The 22,610-nt window shown below is 44.0% G+C and overlaps 1 protein-coding gene across 3 annotated transcripts in view; it reads left to right on the top strand.

Moving 5' to 3' along the window:
* Positions 1–22,610, top strand: part of TMEM132B (transmembrane protein 132B) — a 470,837-nt gene that overhangs the window by 222,316 nt on the left and 225,911 nt on the right. For 2 of the 3 annotated variants that reach the window (XM_061384533.1, XM_061384535.1), the window contains exon 2: positions 15,761–16,652. In XM_061384533.1, coding sequence (XP_061240517.1) covers positions 15,761–16,652 — 892 coding nt within the window. Of the gene's footprint in view, positions 1–9,918; positions 10,280–15,760; positions 16,653–22,610 lie in introns of those variants that run through there. The other variant, XM_061384534.1, reaches the window with a different exon arrangement.

The raw sequence follows: 22,610 nt of genomic DNA, 5'->3' as shown, positions 1-22,610 counted from the left end.
CAAACAGAGGAGAAATGTTTTGGGAGCCAGTGGAGAATAGCAGTCAGAGCCTGGACTCTGGAGCCCAATCCTGGCTCCACCCCTCACATGCCGTGTGACCTTAGGCATGTTTCTTGACCTCTCTGTGCCTTCATTTTTTCAATCAATAAAATGGACATAATACTATTACTTATATAATTATATAATAATAATGATAGCAATCTGAAAATAATATCCTATCTCATAGGATCAGGTAAAGAAATGATATAAATAAAGCAGAATGGTGACTGGCACATAGTAGGCACTTCCTAGTTCCTAGTTATCACTACTATTTTAAGAAGTATTTTATTTGTTTATTTATTTGACTGTGTTGTGTCTTGGTTGCTGATTGCAGGCTTCTCTTTAGATGTGGCCAGAGGGCTTAGTTGCCCCACAGCATCAAAGTCACGTCCCCTGAACTGGAAAGCACCAGGGAAGACCCTATAACTACTATTTTGTTCACTGGGTCCTACTGATGATAAGCTTGTGATAATTCCCAATAAATATTGATGTCTTCTTTCTCAAAGTTGGCGGCACACATAACTCATATCAGGCAAGTTAACAATACAGCTTTTACCTTCTTTTATTATCAGTTTTTCAAGTCTAGATATCTTCTCTTTTCAGTTACAATTTTTAGTTCCCCCAAAGCAGGCTGTGTCCTCTGCTTGTCTATTTTGGTCACAACTCTGCACTTCCTGCATCTTAGGTTACCTTGACTTATCTGATTAACTGGAGAAATTAATTCAGACAGAAAATACTCTTACTTTTTTATCCTTTTGGCTGTGCTGCGAAGCATGTGGGATCTTTATTAATAGTTTCCTGACCAGGCCCCTGTAGAGGGAGCACAGAGTCTTAACCACTGGACTGCCAGGGAAGTCCTGCTCTTACTTATTTTTGTGGTAGGCAAAAATAAATTTTCAAGCAGTTGAATAGCCTAAAGAATTGTAGCAGGGATGTTGAAGGCATCTGAGCTCATGCTGTTTAAACTCCTAAGCCTTAAACAACAGTCTTAAAGATTTCCTAAAGTAGATTTTCTAGGCAAGACTACAAAGACTACAGTAGTTGCCCAACTACAACCGAGCAATCTGTGTTTCCCTTCCTGTAGTTACTTCATGTGTTTCTTTTGGCATATAGCACTATGAGTTTTTGACAAATATATAGAGTCATGTAACCAACGCAACCGGAGAAGGCAATGGCACCCCGCTCCAGTACTCTTGCCTGGAGAATCCCATGGACCGAGGAGCCTGGTAGGCTGCAGTCCATGGGGTCTCGAAGAGTTGGACATGACTGAGTGACTTCACTTTCACTTTTCACTTTCCTGCATTGGAGAAGGAAATGGCAACCCACTCCAGTGTTCTTGCCTGGAGAATCCCAGGGATGTCGGAACCTGGTGGGCTGCCTTCTATGGGGTCACACAGAGTTGGACACAACTGAAGCGACTTAGCAGCAGCAGCAGCAACCAATGCAACAATCAGGATACAGAACAGTTCCATCACCCCATCCCTAATCCTTTGTTTTGAGTTTTTGTGGTGAAATAGTTAAAGCTCAGCCTCTGATCCCTGGCAATCACTGCTCTGTCCCTCATGCCTCCAGTTCTGATTTTACTAGACTGTCACACATATGGAATCATATGGTAGGTAGCTTTTTGAGGCTGCCTTCTTTTTGGCAGCAAAATGCATTTGATATTTATTCATATTGTGTGAATATCCATCGTTTGCTTTATTGGATAGATGGAAACAACTATCCATCAAGTTGTTTCCCCTTCAATGGCTGCACCACCAGATATATATTTATCCCTTCACCAACTGAAGGATATTTGTGAAGTTGCATGTGGATGACATTGTTTAAATGCCGATTCCAGCCAGACCTGAAGGTAGCGTCTCTCTCCAACCACGACTGCCATTAAATGCCCATTTTATTCAGACTTGCGTGGTGTGGGTTTTCTCTGAATTGAAAGAATCACTTTTGTTATCAACAATGGCCAGAAGATGAGAAAGGCTAGTCTGAACTAGTGAGAAGTGCAAAGCAAGGACACTCCACATGTGACATTCTTAGTAATGCAGTCACACAATAACAAATCACGTTATTGGGTTCCCTCGAGGTGTGTCCCTGGTGGGCAGCAGGAAGTGACACCTTCTTTGTAAAATGAATCTTGGGGGGATGAAGTGACTTGTCTTGGTGCATAAATTGAGCTGATGGCAGACGTGGGACTCCCGCCCTGCTGTCTTCTGCCTTTTGTAAGCCTCAGCTGCCTCCCCTATCAGAGAGTGGCAGAGCTGTCAGGGTTACTTAGTGAATTTCCCTCTCTTATTTAAACAATCTCCAAGGTGTCCAATTTAGAATAAATATAAATGGAAATAAGAACAAGGTCATCAACATTTCCTACTGTTTTAACAGCTGACGGTGCCTATAGGAGGTCAAAATTACTGTCACTAAGATCTATATAATCCGTTTAATAACGCTCTTTCTACATCTGGTGCCCCGTGGAAACCTCTCACGTTGGCTTAACAGCTCTTCGCTTTGTTTCTCTGACTGCCTGTATTTCCTCGCTAATGAAAGCACAGTTTACCTTAAGGAAGAAATGTGAAACTTTGTTCCAACTTTTGCATATGGACAGGATCACAGCTGTCCAGGTTGTTAGCGTCGTATTAGTTAGGTGTCACTAGCTGCTGTAATAAGTAAAACCCTAGCAGTGGTTTAACACATTGTAAGATTTGTTCTTGGTCCCATCCAATGTGGGTGCCATATTTGGCATGTGGCTCTCCTCCAGCTGGAGACTCAGGGGTCCAGGGTCCCTTCCAGCTTCTGGCTGCTCTGCCGTGACCTAGAGTCTCAGGGTCCCCTGGTTCTCACTGGTTGAAGATAAAAGATACCAATTTTGTCTTCAAAGCAGGACAGGCTCTTATTTCATTGGTCAGAACTAGTCACGTGGCCATGCCAGGGGGACAGGAGAGGCTGGGAAGTCCCTGACTGAGCAGCCATATGCAATACAATGGATAGAAAGTTTCTGCTGTTTTGTTTGTTTGATTGGCGTGAAGAATGGTAAATCCCTCCTTTATTTTAGGGCACACAGGATGGAACAAGTGCAGGGCGCAGGGATGTGCTGCCTGGTAGTTGCCAGTGGCCTCGGACAGTTGTTTCTCGTGTTGTTTTTTGACGGGTAGCCATCCGTCTCTCCCACAGATGTGATGACTTATTGTCAACATTAAGGCCACTCTTCCTTTACCCCACATGCAAATGTCCGACATCTGTTCAACGCTGTCCTCCCCTGCTTGGCTAGTTTTGGCTTCTTGTAGACAAAGCCTACAGTCATACATGCATTTGGGGAAAACAGAATGGCTCAGGATAACTTTCAAAGACCGGCAATCATTTTCCATCCCTCTGTATCTTTGATCTCTCTGTCTCTCTCTAAAGTCAGCCAGGTCCAGCCATTTCCACTTGTAGTTCTGTTAGTTGTGCTTATTTCTGTCATTCTATTGGATTGGCCAACGTGTTTGAGTTTTTCTGTTAAACCCAAATGAACTTGGCCAACCCAATATGTACCCCATGCCTCTACTCCTTGAGTTAATCAAATTTCAACAGCAGCGGCTCACTCTATAAAAGATGAGAATTCAGCTGACACTCCTTACTTTCCTTTCTTACCAGTTAACATTGTATTTTGCTGAAAGTCACAGAAACCCCTGGTCTCCATAGCTTGTCAATGACCATCTTCCTTCTGTGTCTTCACGTGGTTGTCCCTCTGTGTGTTGTTGTTTAGTCACTACTAAGTTGTGTCTGACTCTTATGTGACTCCATGGACTGTAGCCCTCCAGGCTCCTCTGTCCATGGGATTTCCCAGGTGAGAATACTGGAGTGGGTTGCCATGCCCACCTCCAGCGGATCTTCCCGACTCAGGGATCGATCCCGGGTCTCCTGCATTGTGGGCAGACTCTACCATCTGAGCCACCAGGGAAGCTATACTTTTCCTATAATATTCTGTAGTAGAGTTTCTGTAGAGATGTGAAGAAATGAGTGTGCTTGGTCTGTCACTTAAAATCAAATTCCATATCTTTCTTTTCAAAGGGAAAAAAAATGTCAGTATTTCTCTTAGATTAAATAAGCAAGAAGATATGTTCATCCTAGAAAACTTCAAAACACATAGAAAAATGTGACAGAGTCTGGGTTTTGGGGCAATTGGACGCAATGAATCTAAAGTGAATCTAAAGATGAAAAATAGGTAAGACAAGCTGATAGAATTTTGATAAAGAAGAGTAATCTCTTGATATTAGTTTGCTTGATATTAGTATAACAAAGTACTACAGATTGCGTGACTTAAACAACTGAAGTTTATTCTCACGGGGCTAGAGGCGGGAGGGCCAAGATTCAGGTGTGGGTAGGGTTGCTGTCCCGAGGCCTCGCTCCTTGGTGTGTAGATGGCCATCTTCTCCCTATGTCCTCACATGGTTGTCCCTCTGCATGGGTCTGTGTCCTAATCTCTTCTTCTAAGAACCAGTCATAATAGATGAGGGCCCACCCTGACGACCTCATTTTAACTTAATTACCCCTTTAAAACCTCTATCCCTAAATGCAGTCATGTTATTTTTTCAACTAAAGAACCCCTAAACTGTGATTCAAATAAAATCCTTCTGGCTGATTCAGCATATGTTTGTTTCCAACTACGATCAGATCCTCATTTTACATTGGACCCCAAAAGAAACTTCAGATGGATTCAAGAATTCAATCTAATACTTAAAATTTGTAAGAGGGTAGATCTTAAATTTCCTCAACAACAAAAATATCAAGTGGATTCACATATGTTGGTGGGTCTGAGGCAATGGATATGGGCATTAGCTAGATTGTGGTGACTAGTTCACAGTGTAAGGCATCAAATTCTACACCTTGAATATATAAAACTTTCAACTGTCAAAAATACCTCATTAAAGAAAGAATTAAATGTGGGAGTTCCCTGGCAGTCCAGTGGTTAAGACTTTGCCTTCCAGTGTAAGGGGTTAGAGCTCCTGGTCAGAGAGCTAAGATCCCACATGACTCGTGGCCAAAAAATCAAAACATAAAACAGAAGCAGAGTTGTAACAAATTCAATAAAGACCAAAATACTAAAAAAGAAAAAAAAAATCTCATTATTAAAAAAAAAGCTTTTCAAAGAAGAATTAAATGTAAAAATGTAGACACATACATGTATCTACATGTACCCATCCATGGAAACAGTTGAAAATACAGGTGAATATATGTTTGATACTGGGATGCTGGGGAGGAATTTTTTTTTTTTCTGTCATAAAAGCAGTGGTGGGCATCATGAAAAAAAGATCCATATTCTTCATTATGTTTTTAAAAAATTATTTATTTTGGCTGCACTGAATCTTCACTGTTGCTCATGGGCTTTCTCTAGTTGTGGCGACAGGGGCTACTCTCTAGCTGTGGTGCTCGGGCTTCTCATTGAGGTGGCTTCTCTTGTTGCAGAGCACTGGCTCTAGGGTGCAGACTAGGGGTTGTGGCGCTCAGGCTTAGTTGCCCCGCGGCAGGCATGTGAGATCTTAGTTCCTGGGCCAGGGATCAAACCTGTGTCCTCTGCATTAGCAGGTGAATTCTTAACCACTGTACCCCCAGGGAAGTCCTTCATTATGTTTTAAGTCTTATACACTGGGCTTTGATGGTCTACATAGAATATTTGAGCCCCCCGATCTTGCTAGAGAATATAGTCTTGAGACTTCTGCTATCTCTTGGCTGGTTTGGTAAGAAAGTAATTTCATGGAGGAGAGTTTGAAGGACAGTGTTCTCTAGGATCTCACTCTGGATTTTATTCTTCCTGTCAAGCTGGACCTTCTGAGAGGTATCAGCTGTCTTGGCTCACACTCCGTTGTCTTCTGAAGAATTGCCTTTGCCTGATGGCCCTTTGCTCTTACACCGCACCTCGTGTGCCCAGCACCAAAGGGAGCCTGCTAATAAGCTCACTGTTTGTAGGGATGCTGCTGTGTCCCTTGGGGCATTACCACTGGAGGGATTTCTCTCAGAGCCAGGAAAAGCTTTGCTTCTTGCTTTCATCTTATGAATGGTGTCCAACTAGTGACTTCATCTTGTGTTTTGAGAGCTGGGCAATTCAGAGGCACATTTGCAGTCTCTTTAGTTATTGCCGAAGCTCTTACAATGTAGAGTTTGCTTGCTAAGCTTTCAGCTGGCAGCAGAACACAGTGGCTAAAGGCACAAACCCGACTCTCTGCCTGGAGCTTGAACAGCTTGGATCCAGTAACCCTCTCTGCCTCTTACTAGCTCTGGGATCTTAGGCAAGTCTCTTAACCTCCCCAAGCCTCAGTTTTCCCAACAGCAACTGAACTGTTGTTCAGTTGCTCAGTCGTGTTCAACTCTTTGCGACCCCGTGGACTGCAGCATGCCAGGCTTCCCTGTCCTTTACAGTCTCTTGGAGTTTGCTGAAATTCATGCCCATTGAGTCGGTGATGCTGTCCAACCATCTCATCCTCTGTTGTTCCCTTCTCCTGCCTTCAATCTTTCCCAGCATCAGGGTCTTTCCTAATGAGTCAGTTCTTCTCATTGGCTGGCCAAAGTATTGGAGGAGCTTCAGCATCAGTCCTTCCAATGAATATTCAGGGTTGATTTCCTTTAGTATTGACTGGGTTGATTTCCTTGCTGTCCAAGAGACTCTCAAGAGTCTTCTCCAGCACCACAGTTTGAAGACATCAGTTCTTCAGCACTCAGCTTTTTTTTTATTGTTCAGCTCTCATATACATACATGACCACTGGAAAAATCATAGCTTTGACTATACGAATCTTTGTAGGCAAAGTAATGTTTCCATCCATAAGTGGGACTAATAATAAAATCCTCATAATCAAAAGATTGTGAAGATGAAAAGTGTTAATATCCCTGAAATGCTTAGACTAGTGCTTGGTATATCATAAGGATTATACATAAATGTTGACTGTGATAATGGGTCTATTCTCATTACCCTTATTTCTCTATATTTTATTTTTTTATCATCACTGTAATATATGGTTATGCTGTGCTGTGCTGTGCTGTGCTGTGCTCAGTTTCTCAGTTGTGTCTGACTCTGCAATCCCATGGACTGTAGCCCACCAGGCTCCTCTGTCCATGGAATTTTCCAGGCAAGAATACTGGAGCGAGTTGCCATTTCCTACTCTACGGGATCTTCCCGACCTAGGGATCAGACCCGTTTCTTGCACCTCCTGAATTGGTGGGCGGATTCTTGACCGCTGTGCCACCCGGGAAGCCATATCTAATCCTTAATGGATTTGCTGGTATATGACCCAAGACTTATATGACCCTCAAGGTGATGAATGACTATTCATTTTTGAGTACCAACACCCCTCTACTTTTTAAAAGTTCACTTTATGCCACTTCACTTTTATGAAAGACCTACATTAGTATCATTTTTCACTAATCTGAAAGAAATCTAAAGAGGATTTTCCCTTTTACAAAAAAAGACGAAAAGAGTGATGATAGTGTTCAGTGTTGGTTTTGCAGGGAGGAAGGGTGGAGGGTGGCACACAGCCAGGTTCCTTCCCCGGAAACTACGCTCAGCAGCCAGGTTCCTTCCCCGGAAACTACGCTCAGCAGCCAGGTTCCTTCCCCGGAAACTACGCTCAGCAGCCAGGTTCCTTCCCCGGAAACTACGCTCAACATTTCAGCGTCAAGTAGGTCTTTGGTCTGTAATTCTGGGGCTGGAATCAGAAAACCATATTTCTCTTAGCCAGTTGTCTCCTGTTAGGCTTTGCTAATGCTGGCAGGGGAAGAGGTGTGGGGAGGCAGATGCTAGAGAAGACTTCAAGACTGGAGCTGGGAGAAGAGACCTACTCCTTCCTGTCCACTTCCTGTCTACTTCATGTCTGCTTCCTGTTTCTCCTCTGCTTCTAGTCTGCTTTTTTTTTTTTTTTTTAAATGAAGGTTATTTATTTATTTTTGTTTTAGTTTTGGTTGTGTTGGGTCTTTTTGATGCAGTGCACAGGTTCTTCATTGCTGGGCATGGGCTTTCTCTAGTTCAGTGAGTGAGGGCTACTCTAGTGGCACCGTGCCTGCTTCTCTATGTGGTGGTTCCTACTGTTGTGGGGCATGGGCTCTAGAGTGCAGGTCCAATGGTTGTGGCCCACAGGCGTAGTTGCCCTGCGGCATGTGGGACCTTAGTTCCCCAACCAGGGCTTGAGCCTGTGTACCCTGCATTAGCAGGTAGGTTCTTAACCACTGGACCACCAGGCAAGTCCCTCTGGTCTGTTTTTTATCAGTGTCTTGCGCTTATGAATGACTCATGTTGGCCATTCAGGGCTCCCCAGCTTGAGATTTGAGAAGAATCTTGGGACGAAGGCAAGCATCCCTCCCTCCTGCCTGATGACCTGGTGTCCTCATACCTTTCTGTCTATATGGTCTCTCCTTCTCTTTCAGCCGTGTGAATTTTGTCTGGTTGAGAGAGACAAACTCAAGTTTTTACTTTTATATGGGTAACTTTTGAATTGGATAGTTAAGTTTTTGCTACCTTTTCTGAGTTATGTGGACTGTGGCTTATGTTTCAGATGCAGAGGTGGGAAAGCATGTGGTCTCTGGAGTACAACTAGGGGATACAGTTGGGGGTGGCAGCAGACTGAGTGGGGATGTATAATAAATTCCACCATGGCTGGGTGTTAATGACTAAATAAGCACATGCGATTCTCCTCCTTAATCTGAGAGCATTTGGTCTGACTTGCTGCATTGGCTCTTCCTCCTGAGGCTTTAGGTCATGTGATGTGGTTTACAGGTAGCAAGGCTCTGCCATATTTTTTGCTGCTGCTGCTAAGTCGCTTCAGTCGTGTCCGACACTGTGCAACCCCATAGATGGCAGCCCACCAGGCTCCCCCATCCCTGGGATTCTCCAGGCAAGAACACTGGAGTGGGTTGCTATTTCCTTCTCCAATGCATGAAAGTGAAGAGTGAAAGTGAAGTCGCTCAGTCGTGTCCGACTCTTAGCGACCCCATGGACCGCAGCCTACCAGGCTCCTCCGTCCATGGGATTTTCCAGGCAAGAGTACTGGAGTGGGGTGCCATTGCCTTATTGCTACCATACCTTAAAGGTATGGATCACTGGGTGCTTTGCCAGCAGCTGCATTGTGATGCTGTGGGCCAACTGTATCTATATTCCTGCTCTACCTGGGAATCCAGGCTGATACCTGGGGTGGGAGACAATCACCTGTGACTGCAGAGTGATGAAAACCTCACTAAGTCTGCAAAGATTTTGTTCATTAACTTGGCCCTGTGAGCCTTGAGCTCCAGCTCCTTCGCTGACCTTCCCATGGCTAACTCCTTGGCTTCATTGTAGAACCACCAGACCAGTTGGCCCTGGGGCAGTACAGAGAAGTGGAAGGTCTCTGAAATTGGACAGAACTGGTTTGAACCTTAACTTCGACCTGCTTAATTTCTCTGTGCCTCAGTTCCACCATTTTCCAAAAAGGACAAAGACTATTCATCTCACAACCATTGTGATAATCAATGGATGTAGCAGTTGTATATACCCAGGTTAGCACATCGCCAGTGTTCTGTAAATGCTATTTCTCCTTTAAGTGATATTTTTTTCCCTCCATATGAAAATTGCAGCTCTTGACTTGGCAAACCTAGCAACCAGCTTAGTGACCACAGGGATGTGATATTTGAGAGGAAATGAATGGAGTGATAATGTGATGGGCCAATGATTTGTTAATATTAATGGTATCTATTAACAACCCTGTGAGGAAGCCAAAGAAAGGCTCAGAAGAACACAGAGAGATTTAGTCTCTTAAGCATTAAGCCAAGGCACTCTTAATTGATGGACATGCTCTCAGCACATATTTGTTTAGTTTCTTCTGCTAGATCCTGGATATGCAGCCATAAATTGGGTGGCAAAGTCTCTGTTCTCATGAGCTTGAATTTTAATAGAGAGACTTGATAGAAAATAAGTCAACAAGTAAAAACACAAAGGCTAATTTCAGATGGTGAGAGTGGCCTTGAAGAAATTTAACAGGATGGAGTGAATAGTGACTGAATATATTTGTCAGACTCAGGCTTCTGAGAAAACAGAAGCCACACTAGTTATTTCCACAGAGGGAATTTAATCAAGGGAATCAGTTAGTCATGTGATGAAAGATCTGTGAAATGAAGTCGGACGTGGTAAATACCTTCTGGGAATGGTAAAGTAATCCAGAAATTAATTATAGCAGGAAGCTGTTACCAGTTGGACTGAAGGGACAAAGTGGAGAAATTGGATTATCAGAACCCAGAAGCTGGAACCATCTAGTAAGTATTAGAACTACTGCCTAAGAGAGCTATATTCATGGTGGGAGCTCTGATGGGGCTAGACAGTCTCTGCCTGTAAATGCTGGGAGATAAGGGGGAAAAATACCTCCCATGCTCCATCTTCTACCAGAGCATCACATTGGCTGATCGCATCCAGAAGCCAGGGAGCAAAGGAGCTTGGGAAATGTAGTTCCCTATGATGCAGAGAAGAGCAGAGATAGGGCTGGAGTGCCTGCTCAGAGAAACCTTTCCTGAGCTGAGAAATCCTAGTGGGAAGGAGCCTGCTGTACTCATAGGTGGGTGATGGACTTCCCCAGCAGGTGCAGAAGTTCACGGAGAAAGACACACAAACATCATGGAAATAGAACGGAAAGCATGAGTATAAAAGATCTCCTATTTCTTTCCTCTGCCTCAGAAACAATATCCACTGCACTGTTCTGAACTGACATGAATGCTCCCAAAGGCTTCCTTGTAGCTCCTGGTCTCCATGACCATGGGGGCGGGGTACCCAGATGGTGGCAGTAAATTACCACCTATTCGTCAGGACTACCCTTCGACAGATCAGTGAGCAGTTTCACTTGCTGATGGTTTTCAAAGATGTGGCCCATCTGGTCCACTGCAAAGAGAACCTTTTATTTCTGGCTGTCCATGTTTTTTTTTGTGGGAATTAGAAGAGACTCAGCTACAGAAATGCCATAGGCCTTGACCCTCAGGTGGGTTATCAGGAACCACAGGACTGTTAATAAGCTTCCATGCAGGACTGGTGATGGTAGCGAAAAGGTTTGTGAGTCTGTGGGCTGCATTATCTTATGGCTATAGGTCCCTCCAGTCCTGACCAAGACACATGCCCAGGAGTATTTTTTTTGTGTGCCAAGCACAGCGGTGATGTCCAGCCATGCACTTTGGGTCACAGAGTCCCTACTGGGATTCCTAATATTGTGGGAGTTGCTTCATTCTGGATGTTGTTTCCACCCGAAGTTCTTTTTGGGACTTCCCCTGAGCCATCTGTGATTCAGAACATCCTTTAATCACAGAGTGTTTGTCTGGAGCACCTCGTGCTCTTGATGAACTGGACTTGATTCTCTTTTTGGCTCTTAAGGAGGGCAGTGATGGAAAGTGCTTTGAAGTTGGGCCAAACCAAGACTTCCTCATTTTCTGCTCTCAGCACCCACCTCATTCAGTCGGGTGGTGAAAAGCCCTCTAGGAAATCAGCAGACTGAATAGGGTCTCATTTCACATCCAGACCTCCGGCCACATGGTCTGCCTACCAATGGGAAGAAGAATGGGGCCACTATATGATGTTAGGGGACCAAAGGGATGCATGTTAGCTTCTCAGATCCTGGATGTTTTTCTAAGGACACAGTCTCATGGCTCCATAAAATGCTCCTAAATTTGCATATCATATTTTGTTGCAATCTAGTTTGAGAACAAAAATGAGAATCTGGCAGCCAATGTTTATGGTTTTCCATAGATGCCTTCAGACAAAATTTGTATTGCATTTTGCTTGAGTTATGGTGGGACAGGATTGTAAACTCACACTGCTATTTTGGATGAAATACAAGCTTTGGCCATAATAAAGAAGAGAGAAAGCACAGTTTTAAATTTCTTATAAATTGATTTTTGAGAGACAGGAAGTATCGATATAAATGATAATGAAAAAAACTAATCCACAATGGAAACAGATCATATTAAAATTTACATTTATTTTAATTTCCTTTTCCCTATCTATAAATAAGCCAGAATTTAAACCTTGCCTTAGGCTTCCCATAGATTTTATGGGAAGGTAAAATTGGAGTCTCTTTCCAAATCTGGTCAGCTGTGTGCCCACCCATATCTACTGAAGGATATTGTCAGGCTATGGAAGACAGATTTCCCTCATTGCCAGCTGATTTATGGGCAGATTCACCAAGAATTTAACTTCCTAGTTTGGAGTGGGGAAATAAACCAACCAAAAAATAATTTAAATTTCATCTGGGATGGTCTTTCTGCATTGCTTGTCATTGTCAAAATACAAATTGCCCCTTGGTGGCGGCAACAGCTAAAACTTTCCTTTGGTTGAAGCTCATTCTTCAGAGTCATCTCTTCCTCCTCCATCTTTGATCCAAATCCCACCCAATTTATAGGATGCGTTCTGGAGGAAATCCAGGTCTGGGCAAATGCATCATATACATATTTATGCATGTCTATATGTTGTGTACATATAATATTTACTACTTAAAATATATTTTAACACAGATTTGGGATCATGTAAAACAAAATTTGATGACTGCTTTTTCACTGAAGATGTAACCATTTTCTCACGACACTGCATATTTGTTGAGACCGTGGTTTTGGTGATCTCTTAACATTTCATGTAGAGTCAGACTTTCATCATTTATATGATCACCACCCTCATGATGAGTTGTTAGGTTGTTTCCTGTGTGTTGCGGCTATAAATCATACTTGGGATGACGCTTGCACATGAATCTCCTTCTTGATCTCTTATTTCCTTCACATGAATTCCTAGGTAGAGAATTACTGGGATGGTCATTTTAAAGGGTCTGAATGTTCACTTATTTTTTGGGGCCATTCCACGAAGTCTGTGGGATCTTAGTCCCCCACCTAGGGATTAAACTTGCGCACCTTGCATTGGAAGCATGGAGTCTTAGCCACTGGACCAGCAGCGAAGTCCTATTCACTTTTATAATTGCTTTGTGTAGGTTAGCCATGCTTTTCTCCAAAATCTGACCACTCCTTGGGGCAGAAACCACATCTGTCTTGCTCCTGTGACTTCCATATAAGGGCTGGGAACATAGTAAGTGAGTAATAAATATATTTAGATAGGTAATTGGAGAAATGAATAAAAAAATAACTCTTCTCCCCTAGTAATTAATCTGACCCAAGACTGGCCATATTGATGACCCTTGAGAACTTACTTTCTTCTTTCTTTGTTCTTCTTTTATCCCCCCACAACTTTACTGAGATATCATTGAACTATACAAAGTATATTTAAGGTGTACAATTTGATGTTTTGATATATGTAAACATTGTGAAGTGATCACCATAATCAAACTAATTAACATATCTATTACCTCTACCTGATTATCATTCTCAGTGTGTTTTTGTGTGTATGGAAAAGATTTAATCTAAGATCCATTCTCATAGCAAATTACAATGTGCAATACAGGATTGTTAACTATATCACATTGCTAACGCACATTAGCTCTCTAGAAGGCATTCATCCTGTTTAACTGAAACTTTGTACCCTTTAACCCCCATCCTGCCTCATTGCTCTCTCTCCCCAGCCTCTGGCAACCACCATCCTACTCTCCGCTTCTACAAATCAGACTATTTTAGATTCTGCATGTAAGTGAGATGGTGCAGAGAACTTGCCTTCTGAACACCTTCTTGGTGAAAGGATGCGTCAGCTCTGAAATGATTGTGTCTGCTTCACAATCTCCTAATTACAATTTTGTCATTCTCTTGGAAAGGAGAGCTCACCAAGGACAGCCCTGAAAAGGCCCCAAATTATTTCAGTCAATAGAAAGCTGTATTTTGTAGAATTTGTAACGGCTGCAGAAAAAAATGTTACCAGGAGTTGGAGTCAATGGAGTATTTATTTGCTTTTTATCCTCTGATGATGCTGCATTTTAAACACTGCTGCTTGCTTTATTTCTTCTTGCTCTGGTTGGAAGCTGGGCTCCAGGGGCAGAGGTTTGTTTCAGGGCAAGGAAGAATCCCTGTCTGTTTATGGCTTGATTTGCTGACCCTGGTTCCTGGTGGGCTGTCTTCACTTTGAAAAATCTTCTTGGGTCTTTGCTTTCTGTGTTTCACCATTTGAAAGAAACACACACACATATACATATATGCATGCACGTGTATACATGTTTATGTATATTTATATGTATTTTAATTAACAAAGTAACACATGGTTATTGTGATAAATTTTAAGAAAAGAGAAACATTAGTGATAAAATTAAAAAATCCTTTTCAGATTCTATAGATACCATACATAAATATATGTACATTTACGTATGTACCTAAAAATTACCCAAATAGAATCCTAAAAAGTTATCCAAATAGGATTATATGAGTTACGATTATAGCTGTTTATGTTTAATGACATATTGTGACTGTTTTTCAAATATACTGATATAGTTGTGCTCATTTTTCTTTTTTTAAATTTAACTTTATTATTATTAATTTTTTTTTTACCACATGTGGGACCAGGGATCAAAACTGTGCCCCCTGCATTGGAAGCATGGAATCTAAAACTGCTGGGCCACCAGGGAAGTCCCACTGGGTTTCATTTTTCTTACAGCTGCCTGTTATCCCACTGTAAAAGTGTATAGTTTATCCAATGTCCTCTTAATAAACCTTTGGAATGGTTTAAACGGATAAATAATAATAATGGTAGCTGGTAAAGGTTGAGCATGTTTGTGAGTCAGCACTGTTCTAAGCTCTTCATATTTATTAACTCATTAATCCTTATTATAGTTTATATTTATATTCTACTTTATTTGAAGACATTTGAGGCACAGAGAGGTTAAGTAATTTGCCCCAAATTGCACAGTGAAGAAGTGACAGAGTTGGGATTTAGATCCAGCCTGCTTACCCCAGCTCATATGTTCTTTTTTATTTTTTAAGTAGTTTTTTAAAAAATATATTTTTATTTATTTATTTGGCTGTGCTGGGTCTTCGTTGCTGCACACCAGATCTTCAGTCTTCATGGTAGCACGTCGAATCTTTAGTTGCTGCATGTGAACTCTTAGTTGCAGCACATGGGATCTGGTTCCCTGATCAGGGATCGAACCTGGGCCCCTGCATTGGGAACACGAAATAACCACTGGACCACCAAGGAAGTCCCTCATATATTAACACATTCTTTAGTTTGTCTGCAATTCAAAAGGATGCTGTAGGGGACATCCTTGTAGATAAATAGATCTTCACGCAGTCTCATTCGTGTTTCAGAAGGAGAGATTTCTAGAAGCAGGAATGCTGAGCCATAGCTTCACCCTCATTTTGAAAAGAATTAGGAGATGTCTCAATGTACCTGCACACATCCCATCTAGGAGTGACAGGAAGAAGTGTAAATATCAAATAAAAGCATCAACACCTCATATATATACAGCAGTCCGATGCCTGGTCGTGTGGTGGGCTGGGTAGGCAGCCTACTCTCTGTGGGGTGATTACAACAGAGTCGACCATGATCCTCTGAGTTTGGAGATTTGCAAGAACAAGAGAGTGTGATGTTTTCCCTCTGGTGGTGTAATTCAGCCACAGGGCGATTGGGTCAGTCGTACCTGGGGCCTCCTTCCCACTCTGCCTTGGTTATTTTGGAAGATCCTTAGAACACACTTTATGTAATGCAAGGAATTCCACAGTTATGAGACCTAGGGGACGTGGCCAGTGGGCAGTGTGCTGGGGGTGGGTGGGTGGAGCTTGCACTGCGTTAATTAAATCCGGACTCTGTTCTCAATCTTCCTTTCCTTTCTTGTGCAGTGATGGAGAGCCGAGCCATCGTGGACAGCCTGCAGAGGTTCTCCTCGCTCCCTGCTTACCTTCCCACAAGCTTCCACATCTCTAACGCAGAAGAGTCCTTCTTTCTTAAAGAGGCCAACCAGGACATCACACGGAACTCCAGTCTGCAGACCCGGGTGGAGTCCTTCTTTATCTACCGAGCCAGGAGACCCCCAGTTGTCAATGCCAGCTATGGTCCATTTTCAGTGGAGAAGATGGTCCCCCGGGAGCTCATGCTGACTTCTACACCCTTTGGGCACGTGGGCCAGTTTCCCTTTAATTGGAAGGTGAAAGCCCACATCCTCGATAGCTCCATTTACTCCAACAGACCCAAAGTGCAGACCTTGTTTTACATCACGGGGATGGGCTGGGCTGATGATGACCCTGCGGAACAGCTACCCTGTGTCAAGATGTTTGCTTTCCCTGAGGCCAGGGAAGTGGCGGCCAGCTGTCGGCTGCAAGGGACCCCGGGGCTGTGTGTGGCCGAGCTGGAGCTGCTGCCCGAGTGGTTCAGCTCTGGGCTGGACCTCGAGCCTGAGGAGGAGATCCCGGCCCTGCTTGGTGGCACGGCCATGGAGCTCTTCTTTGCGCTCTACCCGGCTGGTCCGGCCGGTCAGTGTCCCCTGGAAGAGGATGGCAAATGGGAGAATAACATCCACTCGGGCCAGGACAGCCCCCCGCCGGCACCCCCAGCCCGGGAGAGGATCGGGAGTGTCATGGTCTACCCAACCCAAGATGATCTGCGGTGGTCCCTGCTGAACCTGGATGAGAACGTCGTCCTCTCTGTGCCGCTGAACCTCATCCGGGAAGGGGACACAGCCACCTTTTTGGTCTCCCTGACTAGTGGCTCTGTGGCAGACCACTTCACTCTTAGGTAAGAGGCTTTGCAGGGTTGGATGGGCTGGAAATCCACTCTTGATCGTCAGTGAATTGTTATTCTATCAAGTGGTTGTTGATTGTAAGTTTCCTCCACCACAGTGAGGAAACTTACAATCATAAGACCAGTGCAAGCCAGCAGACTAGACAGCCTCAAGCAGAGTATTTGGGGATGGGCTCTGGGCATTTCTGTTTTCCAAGCTCTCCCTAACTAATTCTGTTGTGAGGCCAGGATTAAAATATCTGCTTGGAAAGCAGTGATTCAGGCTGTGAGGTCCAAGTGCATCCCTTTCAGGCTCTCACCTGATATTTTGAACCTCTCACTGCCCCCTTTGATGTGCCAGGTAGAATACCAGAATGAATGCCCAGAAGTGGACACCTTGTAAATGAATTTCTAAATCCATAAAGGAGTTTTCTGAGGCAGTGTTTCCTACCTCTCAGTTTTTTTTTTTTTTAATTATTTATTTGGCTGTGCTGGGTCTTAGTTGGGACATGCAAACCCTTAGCTGCAGCGTGTGGAATCTAGTTCCCTGACCAGGGATCGAACCTGGGCCTCCTGCATTGGGAGCATGGAGTCTTAGTCACTGAACCACCGGGGAAGTCCCAGCCTTCCTCTTAGTTTTTAATCAGTTAGGAATCCTTTGTCAAAGCAAAGCAGCTGTCTATATATGATGAAGACTTGGTTTTAGGATTGCAGAAAGTGGGGAACTTCTCTGTGCTAAAGGTACAAATCTATCTTTAGCTTATTTTGCTCACAAAGGTCCCTGGGGAGCAGTAGAATGCATGGCTCTGCTACGCACCGGCTGTGTGCCCTGGGGCAAGTCACCCAGCCTCTCTGGGCTTCAGCTTCCTCACGGGTGAGATGGCATAATGATGGAATCTATTTCCTGGGGGTTGTTGTGAGGATTACACAAGTTAATCAAGTTCTTACAACAGTGCCTGGTGCATGGAGAGTCTTCACTGAATGTTAGGCTGTGGCTGTTTCCTCGTTCCCAGATGCTGAGCTGGTAGACCTCTAAACTGCAGTGCAGGTGGGGCTTTGAACTAATCTTGAGTCCAGTGTGGTCCTTCTGATTCTGACAGAGGCTGACGTCCCAGATCACACCTGTCTGGAGGTGTCCTTGTTCAGAACCCGACAAGAGGATCCGAATACTCTGGTAGATCCCAAATGGGTTTAGTAGCCTGCAGGAAATAGGGTTCTTATTTGAAGCCCCTTGAGTTAGTCTTGGTGGTAAAATTGATTCAGAACTGGGTGTGGACCCAGCCCTGTGCTAGTCACTTCTGTGATGGGGCTGGTCTGGTCTAAAACTTAGCTCTTGCTCTGCAGAGATTCTTTCAATGCCAGGCATTGCCAGCTGCTCACTATAGACCAAGAATGGCATAGGGGTGGCTTCTGCTGTCCTGCCCCTCACTCTCCCAAGGCAGACATAATCAATCAACTGCAGCACCTAGTACTCCCTCTGCCATGGCAGACATTACTAATATACTGCCACATTGAGCCCAGGACTCCAGGCTGCTGCTGCTGCTGCTAAGTCGCTTCAGTTGTGTCCGACTCTGTGCGACCCCATGGACTGCAGCCCACCAGGGTCCTCCGTTCATGGGATTTTCCAGGCAAGAGTACTGGAGTGGGTTCCCATTGCCTTCTCCAGGCAGCCCCTACCAATTCATGTGAGGGAAGAGGGTATGACATTTCAGACTAAGCTTATTTGCCATCTCGAGTGTAGAGAGAATGCTTTTGAGTGAGAATTTCAAGGAAAGGGAGAGCAGTTGCCCTGGTGGTTGGGAAAGTCCGCGAACCTGGCTGAGAAAGGCATTTCAGGCCAGCAGAATGGCTCACACAGTACTAGATAGCTTTTACTGAGAACTTAGAACGCTCCAGACCACATTCTAAGTGCTTTACATTCCTTCACTCACTGAATTTGACAACAAACAACTCGAGTAGGCACGTATCATCATCCCCATTTTTCTGAGGCACAGAGAAGTTAAGTAACTTGCCCAAGCTCACACAGCTAGGGAGTGGTGGGTGTGAACCTACTGGTGGGCAAGCTCTAGAGCCAGTGCCCTTCACCCCCACAGTCAACTGCCTTTCAAAGATAGGAGGAGGCAGCTGCTGCACCTCCTGACTGTGCGTGGCTCAGTCATGCCAGAGCTGAGGGTCAATTTAGGGAGAGAGAAGCTGCTGAGACTGGAGGAAGATCCAGAATGTAGAGGCTCCTGAAGTGGCATCTTGGTGCTAAGTAGAAACCCCTTAAGTTTTTTGTTGCACACAGAAGTTAATTTTAGAGCTGAAATGAACTCTTAATGTGCTGACTGCCCTGAAAGGTCAAATCATGAACTGTCAGCCTTCAGGAAATATTAATACTATCCAGGGGCCTTTAATTGTGGGGCCTTGAGACTGTTCCCAAAGGGGAAGCACTTAGTTTAAAGTTTGCAAACTGATGGTCATAGCAAGTCTAACCCAGAGATGTGTGCTGTTTTTTTTTTTTTTTAATCTCATATGGCATTCCTTAAAATATTTAAAAGAGTTGACAACCTCTGACAATAGGGAGATCTCACATATCATTTTCTTGGAAGGTTTTGAAGATTTGGTAACTTGGCTACAGTTGGCTGTAACTAAGGAGTGGCTTCCCGCTTTAGATGGATCATGCATTGCCTGGCTACTCAGTCCCCACCATGCCCGGCCCATTGCACTCACTTATCTGGTTATTGTGAGCATTTTGAAACTCCTGATAGAGTAAGGGGAAAGAAAAAGGGGAAAAGGGGAAAGCAGTGCTTAAAAGAGGGGCTAAATTCTAACCTCTGAAGGCAGACATCACCTACTCATTCACTGTGTGTGTCAGGGAGACAGAAGTGGTCATAGAGTGCATCATAGGAAATGAAACATCAGGGACTTCCCTGGTGGTCTGGTGGCTAAGACTCCATGCTCCCAGTGCAGAGGGCCCAGGTTCCATCCCTGGTCAGGGAACTAGGTCCCGCATTCCGCAACTGAGGGTCCCTCATGCTGAAACTAAGACCTGGCACAGCCACCTAAATAAATGTTTTAAAAAAGGAAGTGAAACATTCCTCCATCATCACTGGTATTATTTAGTGAATTAGTTGCTTCATGTAAAACAATTAGAAGAGTGCCTGGCACCCTGTAGGTGTTCAGTACGTGTTAATAGATACAATTATTTACATACTATAATTGATGCTATTATGATTAATTGATGCTTTTAAATAATTATGTGTACTGTGCCAGGCTCCAGTTGTGTCTCTCATATGATCACAGGCAGCATACAAAGTATTCATGTCCATCTTATGAATGTGGAAACTGAGACTCAGAGAGATTAGGTGTTACCTGTCTGAAGCCGTGCAATGGGAAAGTGGTGGGGTTGGCGTGTGGGTCTGCATGCAGGAGTTGAAAACACTCTTTTGGATGGTTCTACTTGTCCAGATGGAGACTGAGCTTTACCTTTCAGATCTTTCTGGGTCACCATCTAGAGTTTCTTGTCTTCATGCTTTCCTAGATATGACTATTGTTTCTGTTTGTTTGCTTACAGAAGCTTTATTCACATGTAAATTATATAGTGAACTTAATTTTAAAAACCAGTATATCAATATCAATTGCATTCCTCTACAGGGATAAAATTCTAATTTCTTTATTGAAGTATAGTTAATTTACAATGTTTTGTTAGTTTCAGGTGCACAGCAAAATGATTCAGTTGTACATACATACCTAAATACATACACGGGGCTTCCCAGGTGGCACCAGGGGTAAAGAACCTGCCTGCCAGTTCAGGAGTCTTAAGAGTTGTGGGTTCAATCCCTGCATTGGGAAGATCCCCTGGAGAAGGGAATGGCAACCTGCTCCAGTATTCTTGCCTGGAGAATCCCATGGACAGAGGAGCCTGGCGGGCTATAGTCCATGGGGTTGCAAAGAGTCGGACAGGACTAAAGTGACTTAGCACACGTGCACACACATACATACGTATATATGTACATATTCTTTCTCAGCTTTTTCCATTATATGTTATTACAGGGTATTGAATGCACATGACTTATTTCTTTAAAAAAAATAACATTTATTTATGGCTGCACTGGATCTTCCTTGCTTCAGATGGGCTTTCTCTAGTCACGGCGAATGGGGGCTACTCTTTCTTCATTGTGGTGTGCATGGCAGTGGCGTCTCTTGTTGCAGAGTACAGGCTCTAGGCCTGGGAGCTCTGTAGCTGTGGCTTGCAGGCTCCAGAGTGTGGGCTCAGTGGTTTTTGGCACAGAGGCTTAGTTGTTCTGAAGCACATGGAATCCTCCCAGACCAGGGATTGAACCTGCATGCCCTGCATTGGTAGGTGGATTTTCTTCCACCGTACCACCAGGGAAGTCCGACTATTATTTCTTATGCTGAACTTTATGGCCAGAGAAGAGTGAAAGTGAAAGTCACTCAGTAGTGTCCGACTCTGTGACTGTGTAGTCCATGGAATTCTCCAGGCTAGAATACTGGAGTGGGTAGCCATTCCCTTCTCCAGGGGATCTTCTTAACCCAGGGATCGAACCCAGGTCTCCCGCACTGCAGGCAGATTCTTTACCAGCTGAGCCTCCAGGGAAGCCCCAGAGAAGAATGCACTAAAATTGTGGAAATAAATGAAGATTACCTAGATGAGAACAGAGGTTATTTATTCAGAGCTTGCTTTGGCAAGGGAGTCAGTCACCATCACTGACGTTTGGCAGAGACCCAAGGGCAGACAAGGAAGTGGGAAAGTTCTGCTCTGATTGTCAGTATGGGGAAGCTGCGGGGAGGGGGCTCCCAAGCAGTGAGCATCTTATGTGACTGGTCTGGGAAGCATATTTGGCTTTTTCTGGCTGACCTTGAATTGGAAGCAGAGGCTGTCAAAAGGGAAGCTGGCAGTCGTGGACCAACTTCAGACCTTTCTGGGCTGACTGTTGCTGAGGCTGTGGTTTGGCATTTTGGCTTGGTTGCTGCAAGGTTGTGGGTCAGACTTTTCTTATCATAGATGGTCTGGCTATTGTCTTTTTGTATATTCAGGCTCCTAAAAATAAAACACTGTTTTCAGGCTGTAGGGGATGTGTTATTTCCCAACATAACTGATTGTCTGTTTTAATCATGTCTTTTATGAATGAAATGTGACATATTTCATTCTGGCTCAGATGAAACCCCAGATCAAAGTGTGAATGTGCACAAGATTCACTGAGATAATTTCAGAATTGAAGACGTATGGACAGGGGACAGGTGTGTGCAATTTTCATGTGTTACATTGCTGTTTCTGACTGCATATTGTATTGTGGCCAGTCTGAACAAAAGTTGAATTGGTTGTTCTCTAACACAGATAGACCCTGTTAAACGCCAATATCTAAAACTAACTGTATATTGAAAAGCCTTTTATTTATTTGTTATTTCAAATTTAAAGTTGCAGAGTTTTCTTTCTTTTTAAAAATATTAATTTATTTGGCTGCATTGGGTCTTAGTTGGGGCACACTGGCTCTTCGTTGCAGTGCCTGGGGGGCTCAGTGGTTGCCATACATGGGCTTAGTTGCCCCACGGCATGTGGGATCTTAGTACCTTGACCAGAAATCAAACTGGTGTCCCCTGCATTGGAAGGTGGATTCTCAACCACAAGGGAAGTCCTTTTAGCAAAGGGTTAAAAAGTGGGGTTTGGAGGGTTTGGGGGCTGCTAGGCTGGATCCAGGGTAAGTCTTTCAAACCAAGAAAGGCTGACATATTATGAAAGTTTTCCCACTCCATCTGTAATGTCTCCAAAGCCGAGAGTGATCCTGAGAAGCTTTATCCCTGATTTATGAAAATAGCTCTTTCTTGGCTTACACAGAGAACCTCCCAGGCTGACCTCTCATCCTGTTAGGCAGTGGAGCCCAGTGGTGAAGACTGTAGACTCCGGGCCCAGACAGCCTAGGTACCGGGTGCCAGGTGGGTGACCTTAGGCAGGTTACTTAACCTCTCTGT

Source organism: Bos javanicus, chromosome 17 (assembly GCF_032452875.1).
Source record: "Bos javanicus breed banteng chromosome 17, ARS-OSU_banteng_1.0, whole genome shotgun sequence".
Taxonomy (NCBI): Eukaryota; Metazoa; Chordata; class Mammalia; order Artiodactyla; family Bovidae; genus Bos; species Bos javanicus.
This window is presented reverse-complemented; position numbering and strand designations above follow the sequence as displayed.